The sequence below is a fragment of the Chrysemys picta genome, chromosome 9, assembly GCF_011386835.1.
Source record: "Chrysemys picta bellii isolate R12L10 chromosome 9, ASM1138683v2, whole genome shotgun sequence".
Lineage (NCBI taxonomy): Eukaryota > Metazoa > Chordata > Testudines > Emydidae > Chrysemys > Chrysemys picta.
Window position 1 is genome coordinate 71,536,643 of NC_088799.1, and position 10,647 is coordinate 71,547,289.

Here is a 10,647-nt window from a genome sequence, read left to right on the forward strand (position 1 = left end):
GCAGGCAGTGTAACAGTAGAATGGTTGCTTAGCAAGCTTCAAAAACCCAGCAAAGGATATTAACAAGATGCACTTTCTGACTTTTGAAGAAAATAGAGTTAAATAATTTTAACAAATACAGAGCTCTCCCTTCAAGTGGGACCAAAAGTGTGATGGTTTTTTGTTGTTTGTTTATTTTGTGCAGCCCTGTCTGCCAATGTATCGTTATGAAAATCTTAGTCATATGTGCAATGAATCTAATCCAGAGCTCACTGTTATTGATGGGAATCTTTCTATTGATTTCAATGGGCCTTGAGTCAGGTCATATGAGATTAAGGCAATAAACCTGCCAAATTATCAAAAAAGGGGAAGACGGGGGAGCAGAGTTCCAGATGCATTCTGTTTTCACATTTGCCATGATTTCAGTGCTGATTGGGTGATAGTGTATTTAAACCATTTACACATGCAATCACCTGATTTTCACATGCATTTGTAGGCAAGGAAACTCATTGAACTTTAGGTCTTGGGGACTGAAAACTTTATCCTGAGTGTCCACAGGACAATCAAAAGACTGAGAAGAACTGGTGAAAAAAAGAGGAAAAAAAACATAATATTTAATACTTCATATTTCTGTAAATGGCAAAGTAACACCAAAAATAAATGAGCCATAAAAAACCAAATGGCCTGTAATAGGTATGAAGACCAAAGCATATTTTTTTTCTTGAAAAACATTGGAAAAAATCTGATAAAAGGTCAGATTTCTCCCAACTACTATCAGACAAGGAAGTAAGGGGGGTTGATGTCCCACTTAGGCCAAATGTATGCAGAGAATGTGCTATAAATAAGTGGCCATGTGTTCTGATAAGAAGACATAACACAATATGGTTTCACAAATTTAAAGGGGAAAAGTGCTATTTTAGGGACATCTGATTGGTTTCCCATGTGAGATCTTGTACATTGTAAGCAGATCAGCTTTCTTTTAAAAGAATTTACTGGATACTTTTAAAGACCTGAATAATCCATTTCCTGTCCTCTCTGCTCCCCTGCCTGTAAAACAAAACAAGAAATCTTAGTCTCTTTTTATTGAAAAGTGTCATTTTGAAGGCTGATAGTCACAAATTTAACCAATTTCTTCTCCTCCACACCACACACCGCTTATATTTGTTTGCAAAGTCCATATAATTCTAGTACAGCATGCTATTCTTCAAAGCAAATGGTTCATAGCCATCAGCCCAGTACCCAGGGAGACCCTTTCAATAACATGTGTGTACATGTCAGAGGAAAACAATTTTGAAGAAAACAGATTTCAGAGGTAACCCTCCCAGGGACTGTTATATTGAGTGAGTGGCAAATCCATTAATAGACTGGAGGGAGCCACCAGAGTTCCCAATTTAGTGGAAATGCATCGTTTCCAATATGCTAGCAGGCAAGCTGTGAAGAACCGAGGCAAGGGGACTCTGTACATCCCTGCCTGCTGCAGACATCACTTCCATTGCCATTCTCCACAGAGAGAAGAGTGTGGTGAAGTTTAGTGAATAGTTAATGAACTGTGATATGAACTATAATGAGCTATATAAGTGCTATGCAATATTATTTTTTCCTGACCTACATGCAAGTATATATAGGAAATGTACCTCTTCCATTACTGTACAGGTGGGAATATGAGGCACGTCCTTTTCTTTTTTTATGCTCTCATGCAAAATCATAGATAACTTTATCAAGAAGCCAGTGTTTTACACTCTTTTTGCAAATATACATTTAAATGAAAATGAGGTCTGTCTGATGGACTTCCACACACCCTTTCCTTTAAGTCTTTTGGAGTGATGCCTGCTGAAATCAATCAGACTATATGTATGTGAATTTTAATGTGTTTAGGGCATTTGAAGGTAAATCTGTTTTCTATTACTCCCTGGTTTAGAAATTCTAGCCGAGATGTTGCTAGATGGATTGCTGGTTCATATTTTACTAAAAACTGCATTACTTCTAAATAAAAGGAGAAAAAAGACCTCTGCATTTAAATAATCACAAGAGGCCAGAAATGTACAGTTTAAGTCTGAAATTCTATCTAGATCATGCTCTGTTGTGGGTACAGGACCAGTTCCCACTTTCCTTACTTGCACCACTTCACTGGGAGTTTGGAGTGCTGCATTTAACCCATTTAAATACCTCCAGAGAGAACTTAGGGTACATCTACATTTGAGCTGGGTTGTGTCATTGCCAGCTCACGCAGACATAGCCACTCTGGCTCTGTTCAAGCTAGCACGCAACAAATAGGAGTGTAGCCGAGGTAGCATAGGTGGTAGCTCAGATTAGCTGCCTGAGTCCATACCTGTGGAATCTGTGTGGGTATGTACTCTAGGCAATTAGCCCAAGCCACTGCCCATTCTACCCCAGGTACTCTGCTATTTTTAGTGTGCTAGCTCGACTAGCTGAAATGTCTATGTGAACTGGAAATCATACACCCCAATTCCAATGTAGATGCACCCACTGTGAGACAAATAACTTATTTTCCACCTTTTTATTGTTGCTTTTTCCTGGTTATGGTGATACAATGCTGGGTTAAAGGAAAGGCAGACCTTGCACGTACATAGTGGTGTCATCTCTGTGTCAACATGTTTCAATACGATAAGGATCATTTCCCCCCATTTCACAAATGAGGAAATGAGGCAAGGAGAAACCGTAAGTGACTTGCCTGAGCCTGTAAACTGCATCGCCTAGGTCTCAGTCCGGTGCCCCAATCATTAAACCATCTTTCTTCCATAGTAAACCTTGGATGGTGATTTACTAAAGCACATGGATGGTAAAAACGTGTGTGTGTGTGTGCATTTACGCGTGTGCATGTGTTTTATGTTGCATGGTGGCAAGATACTTCATGTGGTTGGTAAATAAGATGTCCTGCACCTCTAAAAACACACACAGTTCTGGCTTGGCTTGGAAGTGACTGGAAAATTACAATCTATCTGATGTCTGCTCAGAAGTCTTTTTGTTAAATGAGTTGGTGATACAGTGCAGTTTGTAGTTAACAAATAATCAAGCCACAAAATCAAGCACTGAAACCCCTCGTGGTATTCTCAGCAGAAGCCCCAAATTAAATGGGATTGGAGACTGAATTCTCCTCCTATGCACAGGCTCATTTAATTACTAACCGATTTGCTCCCTAACATTCCCACTTGTGGTAGCAAATATGTATTGCTATGGTAGCCTGTCCACTGATATTCATGAACCGGGTAGTGCTAGATGACATAGTGATTAATGGACTGTTGATGTGCACTTAGTACAGACAAACTACTATCTCTGCTTGGGGCTGCAACCAATGGCAGAACACTTAAGGGGAAAGTTCCAGTGTAGAGAAGGCTTTACTGGGATGCTGTTTCTGTCCCAAAGAGTTTGAGGCACATGCATAGGGAAGGCTGGACTGCGGTTGCCCATGCGATGTCTGTGGACAGATATAGGACTTGGATCTCCAGGGCTGTCAACATGTTGTTTTCTGAATGAACGAACGAACACACACACACACCCCTACCTCTCCCAGCCAGGCTCTTTCAGGCAGAAGAGGCTCCGTCTGACTCCACACCTAGCAGCCAAATGTGTCAGGGGAGAGGCACAGGGAAAAGAGGACAGAGAGCCTTTCCCCACATCAGGTAATGTAGGGTTGGGAGAGTGCTGTGGCCCCGGGCTGGGCACAGGGTGGGAGGGGTCACTGGGTAGGGGAGACATGTGGGGCGGCACCAGTCATCTATGGCTTGGGATGTTTAAACCCTGATTGTCAGAGCTACAAACACAATGTTATGTATACAGCCACATTTATGTGATCATTTCCTTGTGAGATATAACATTTAATTAAAAGCAATCTATTGTTAATTGTTCCATTTGATTTGATACAATCGCTAGGGCCTTTTCTTTTCTTTTTGGTGCCCTAATAATTTTTTTAAAGCCATCGTGAAATTCCCAAACTATTAAGTAGTGTTGTTGAAGAAAAGATATTATTAATATATTATTTATTGATGTCCTAATTGATTGGTATGGAATTGAAGTTAGAGCGGCACAAAGCTCACTTTACAATGCAGCCTTGTTGTATGGGTCTTTTTATACTTCAAATGTAACTTAACACTGAAACTATTAAACGTTGCAGTAAAATGCTAGCTCTGCTAGCAGACTGAGAAGAGAGATATTGACTAAGTGTTGTGTCACTGGAACCAGACATTCGGACTCCCTCATGTTTTAATTTTTGATTTAATTTTTTGATAATGCAGCATAGTTGCAGCTGTATGTCTCAGGCAGAGAAGAGGGGGCGGGGAAATGACAAGCTGATCCATTAGGGAATTTGTATCTTCTGACTGTTTTTTCTGATTTATTTTAAATATCAAACACCCAAAATTCTCCCCAGGTATAAGCAATGTGATAAGAGAGAGTGATAAGAGACAGTGACTCTGACAAAATAAAATAAAAGAATTTTAAAGTTAATTTCTAGCACGGCTCTGATTAGCATGCTTTCATTTACTTTAAGAGTATAAATATGTAGAGAAAGGGCCCAAGTTGCCATCAGATTTCAAACATTCCAAGTTGAAGTGTGGTCTTGATCCGGAGTTTTGGATGAATCCTGTTGTACTGATCTATATTATATAGAACTATATCACAGAGAACTTTTTCAAAATATGGACCTGATTTGATCCCATCCGTCTCCCAAATTTCATGTGAGGAGGGTGGAATCAGGATTTTGCTGATATATATATATATATATATATATCATGTGTTTAGTGGATACCACTTTTAGGACTCTATTGTGCAAGGTGCAGAGTCTTCTGACATCAACCCAGTGAAATAAGCACATGAGTAGTTCTATTCATTTATATAGAGCAGTGTTAATTTACACTAGCTGATGATCTGGCCCCATCATGTGTGTATACGGTATCTGGAGAAAATAGCAAATTAGGTGTTTTGCTGAAGGCATCTGACTGATATTTCGGGTATCGATTATATTCTGAGGTTCCCCCTCCCTTGCCCCAGATTATTTCCCCACCAGGATCCACCCTGCTGCATGAGAGTCAGACACAAAACGCCTTACTTGGATGGCTGTGATGCATTATTTAATCTTATACTGATACTATAGTGATGACGACTCTAGAAATACAGAGATAGAAGGATCTAAAATAGGTGATCTGCACAGTTAAGGCTGAGTCAATCTGAAATGTTTTATGCTGAAACAAATTTGCTAGTCTCTAAGGTGCCACAAGTACTCCTGTTCTTTTTTTTATCTGTGTGTGTTATTTAGCAGTTTTCCAGTAACTTTATGTATAAATCAGGTTTTCAGCTGCTAAAGTTATGCTATTTAGATGAGAATGTTTTCATTTTTGTTCCCAGCATTCAATACTGTTTCTCCCCCCACCTCCACCCCCCAGCATGTAAGTGTAAGGTAGAGTGGTGACAGCTTTAAGGAAAATTCACTTGTTATAAGCCGGCTTTCTTTATTACAGAAAAAGTGAGCCCGAGAGAGAGAAGATGTAATATACCAGTCTTCTATGAAAGCTGTCAGAAGCTTTGCGGGCCAGGGTGGCCTTGCAAAGGAAATAATAGAGAGAAGCATCATCACAGAGGACAAAAGACCTGCAGAGCTACTCAACTCTAGCTGCTACCCTCTTTTTATTATTTTACATTGAACTGAACCTGGAGGATTGCATTGTGTGCTCGGAGGAAAAAGTGATAGTGAGGAGAGAACAAGTGGGATTCTGCTCAGGACTTTAATTAAGCTTTATTTATTTCAGATTGAGGACAGACGCAATGGAAGATTTGCCATCTGAGCTCAGAGAGAAGAGAACAATAGAACTATAGCAGAAGTGCTACTCAGTAGATTGCAGGCTCTGTTGGGGGCAAGAAGGGGAAGACAAGCTGCAGAACTGACCTACCAGAGAGATAAAAGTAGGGAGCATGAGCTTAGAACTGGGGCTGAGATAAGCGAGTGATGCTTGAACAGAGAGGATAGAAACATCCTTTCCTTCAGCATTAGGCATGCCTGTCACTGCCTGCTTTGTACAGAATCATATTGATTGTCCTAGTGTCAGTAGCTAGGAATACAATACAGCATCTTACTTCACACCCGATAGTCATGAAAGAGAGCCTAGAAAAACTAAGTACCAGAGAAAAATTGGTTGTGCCTAAGGACCCTATTCAGGAAAGCACTTAAGCTTGTGTTTGAGTCCCATTGACTTCAGTGGGATTTAAGCACATGTTTAAGTGCTTTTCTGAATGGAGATGCTTTCCTGACCTGGGCCTACTAGCCCCCCAACTTTGTCCTGTGAGGGGTTTTACAGGGGAGAAGGATAGCTCAGTGGTTTAAGCATTGGCCTGCTAAACCCAGGGTTGTGAGTTCAATCCTTGAGGGGGCCATTTAGGGATCTGGGGCAAAAATCTGTCTGGGGATTGGTCCTGCTTTGAGCCAGGGGGTTGGACTAGATGACCTCTTGAGGTCCCTTCCAACCCTGATATTCTATGATCTATGAAGGACTAGGCTCACTGTGAGTGTGTTTCAGTGTGAAGAGCCTGCGTTTCCACTGCTTTGAACCTGACATAGTAACTTATGCATGTACAAGGAGAGTATAAAATGCTGCCATTCTGCACTGACTTAGTGCTTACCAAGCTTGAGTCTCCATTTTGCTATGGGTTTCTTACATGGTTTTCCTGGCACAAAAGGATAATAAACCCATCAGAACTCGCCAGCTGGGAATTCCTTTTTGTCATGAACATCCTCAGGTGGCTGAGAGCATATGTAATGTAGAAGTGCCTTACATGTGGACTTCCAGATTCCTATACATGCACAAAATTGTCCTATGACATAGAATGAAAATATTAAGAATTCATAAAGGGCAATGTCTTGATCTGTCAATTGAATCCATGCAGACAGAACCCTATTCCTGCCTGGAGCCCCACTGGCTCCAGTGAGTCTCCGTGTGAGTGCCAGGGTTCACCAGCATGGATCTTATTGAAGGATCAGGGACTAAACTTGCTGTGAGAATACAAACTCTGCTGTTATGTAAATCTGAAGGGTCTGTATTTCCTGTTTTATGTATTTTTGTATGTAATTGTTAATTTGCATATATACCTACAAAGCTGAAAAAGATTTGACATTTTATTTTTTTCTTTCATTTCACAATTATTTTCTAGACATAAGATGTACAAAACGTCTTAAGCCTGGACAGCTAGCTCCATGAAGGGAGATGTGGTGTAGTGCCACTGAAATTGCAAATCTCCAAAGGAGGTATGGTTATCAGGAGATACATATATCACTTAGTTATCACAAGATGTGCAGGGCACAGACTCAGTCTTTTTATTCCACTAGGGTTTTGATTAATTTCATGATATCTTTATCCCCTTATTGCTCTTTGCAGCAATGGGTTGCAGATTTTTTATGTTGTGAGAAGATAAAATTTGCTGCTCACGGCGTAACGGCATTTAAAACTGAACAAGATGGCTCATGCAGGCTCTGTATATCTTCTGTGGAATTTTGCAGTTCTATCCCTCTCTCTACATTCTGGGGCACGTAAGCAATAATAGTGGTGTTGTCTTATGGCGTGAGCATGAAACTAGGAACTAGAAACACTTGTTCTAATCCTGCCTCCAATAGAGGTTTTTCTGTGAACTTGGGCTAGTCACTTAGCATGTCTGCTTCTGTTTCCCCATGTTTGTGTAAACTTGCTGAGGTGGTGGTACAGTTTGCATAATGGGGGTGCTGAGAACCATTGAACGAAACTGTAAACCCTGCCAAGGGGTTCAAGCCAGAGGATGCAGCAGTACCCCCATCACCCCTAGTTACTCATCTATGAGTGTTTGTAAAGTGCTTTGAAGAAGAAAATTGTGCTTATTAAGAACAATACATCACAGGCCCTGTGGTCATCGTGCAATTTGTATGCATATGTCTTTGGTGCATTATGTCTGACATGAGGCCAAAATCAATATTTGACAAGGGTTTTGAAATTCTTGGATAAACAGCACTATATGGACCTGATTCTGCTCTCTTGCTGGTGTAAATCAGGAGTACCTCCATGGAAGTGAAAGGAGCTACACCTGTCTAAAACTGGTTTGAGATTAACATCCAACCTGGTGCATCTCTAGTGATCCAGAAATGCATATCAGATGTTGTGATAGTATCACTAAGCCATTTAGAGGAGGACTCTATCTTTATATAATATCTATCTATCTATCTATCTATCTATCTATCTATCTATCTATCTATCTATCTATCTATCTATAGGTCATTTAGTACATGGCAATGCTGGTTGTTATTAATTTGTATTGCTGTAGCATTTAGAGGCCACTATCAGTGCTGGGGCCCAACTGTGCTAGGCATTGTATGAATGTACACCAGAAAATGGTCCATGTCCCAAAGAGCTTACAACCTTGTCACAGGGTGGCACTGTCCATTTGAGAGAAGAGGCCAGTGTACCTGTGACTAGTTGGTTGATCCCATTTAGGGTTAAAAGAAGGCACTGGGGCCCTAGAGGAGGGAAGTCGCTGAATGGCATCAAGAAACGGGCATATGAGAGCTGCCGGAGATAAGCAGACTATAGGAAGTCTATGAAGGAAGATGTAGGTGGTTCCTGGGGGGCATGCTGAAGGCAGGAGAACAGCAGAGGGAGTTGCCTGCTTTCTTCCAAGTTGTAGAGCCAAAGCCAGGGGTCAGAGAGGGCTGTAGGAAGGGGAGCAGTGGGGAGAGAATTACTTGCTGATGTCTCCACACTAGAGAGTTGGAGCCAGAGGGCCAGAAAAGGCTGCAGGCAGGACAGCAGCGAGAGTTTCCTTGCTGACATCCTCAAGCCAGAGAGCCACAGTTTGAGGGCTGGAGAAAGTTGAAGGCAAGAGAGCAACAAAAGAGGTGCCTGCTGGCTTCCCAATTGGAGAGCTGGAGAGGGCTGAAGGTAGGGAAGCAGTTGAAGGGGTACTGGGACCGAATGCACCCCTGTATTCACACCCTACACACGATTCTAATAGTCTTTGTACAAAAGTATGCCTTGTGAGATATTATTTGAAAACGAATAACTCACTGGTCAGTAACACCATGGTGAAATGTGTGTAGCAACATTATATATAAAGTTATGAATACCCCTGTATGATGATACAAGCAAGACTGTATGCACACCCAGTGTGCAGCCAATCACTGCCAAGGCTGCCAGTTAACAGAGCAGAATGGGCTGTAGTTTAGTGAAATAGGAAAGCTGCAAAACAGTGTGGAGTGTTCCTGTTGTAAATAAAAGAAAAAAAAAAGTTTCTCAAGTCATAGCTCTACAACCTTGACCAAGTACTAGCACTGGAGTTTGTGCTTTACAAAAAAATAACACATTGGACTTTATTGTGCTGCATTAACACCCTATTCCTATTGTTTGTATTTTTTTCAAAATATGGCAAAGGTTCAGGTGAACAATGTAGTGGTGTTGGATAATCCTTCTCCTTTCTACAATCCTTTTCAATTCGAAATCACGTTTGAGTGCATAGAGGATCTGTCTGAAGATTTGGAATGGAAAATAATTTATGTGGGTTCAGCAGAAAGTGAGGAGTATGATCAAGTTTTAGACTCCGTTTTAGTAGGACCTGTTCCTGCAGGAAGGCACATGTTTGTATTTCAGGCTGACGCTCCTAATCCAGGACTTATTCCAGATGCAGATGCAGTAGGTGTAACAGTTGTGTTAATTACATGTACCTATCGAGGCCAAGAATTTATTAGAGTCGGCTATTATGTAAACAATGAATATACTGAAACAGAATTGAGAGAGAATCCTCCAGTAAAACCAGACTTTTCTAAGCTACAAAGGAATATTTTGGCATCTAACTCCAGAGTCACAAGATTCCACATTAACTGGGAGGACAACACTGAAAAACTGGAAGATGCAGAGAGCAGTAACCCAAATCTACAGTCACTTCTTTCTACAGATGCATTACCTTCAGCATCAAAGGGGTGGTCAACATCAGAAAATTCATTAAATGTCATGTTAGAATCTCATATGGACTGCATGTGACTACCATCATTTTGATACTGTACATGTGTTAAGCTGTAAAAACAACCAGAACTATTTGCCTGAAATTCCTTAAGTACATAGTCAACAAACAACGTGAAGAAGTTGTTTTAAAACATCCTGTAGAAAGTTTATAAGAAAAAAACAGTATTTAAAAGCCCAAGATTTGGTGGTGATGGGGGACTTCAACTATCCGGATATATGTTGGGAAAATAACACAGCGGGGCACAGACTATCCAACAAATTCTTGGACTGCATTGGAGACAACTTTTTATTTCAGAAGGTTGAAAAAGCTACTAGGGGGGAAGCTGTTCTAGACTTGATTTTAACAAATAGGGAGGAACTCGTTGAGAATGTGAAAGTAGAAGGCAGCCTGGGTGAAAGTGATCATGAAATCATAGAGTTTGCAATTCTAACGAAGGGTAGAAGGGAGAACAGCAAAATAGAGACAATGGATTTCAGGAAGGCAGATTTTGGGAAGCTCAGAGAGCTGATAGGTAAGGTCCCATGGGAATCAAGACTGAGGGGAAAAACAACTGAGGAGAGTTGGCAGTTTTTCAAAGGGACACTATTAAGGGCCCAAAAGCAAGCTATTCCGCTGGTTAGGAAAGATAGAAAATGTGGCAAAAGACCACCTTGGCTTAACCACGAGATCTTGCACGATCTA

General features: G+C 40.9%; 1 protein-coding gene across 1 annotated transcript; it reads left to right on the plus strand.

Annotated features, from left to right (window-relative positions):
- The first annotated feature begins 9,128 nt into the window (after positions 1 to 9,128).
- Positions 9,129 to 10,122, plus strand: LOC135973410 (histone chaperone ASF1-like). The gene has a single exon (XM_065556487.1). The coding sequence runs from the start codon at positions 9,369 to 9,371 to the stop codon at positions 9,981 to 9,983; it is 615 nt and encodes a 204-aa protein (XP_065412559.1). The 5' UTR covers positions 9,129 to 9,368; the 3' UTR covers positions 9,984 to 10,122.
- The last annotated feature ends 525 nt before the right edge of the window (positions 10,123 to 10,647 follow it).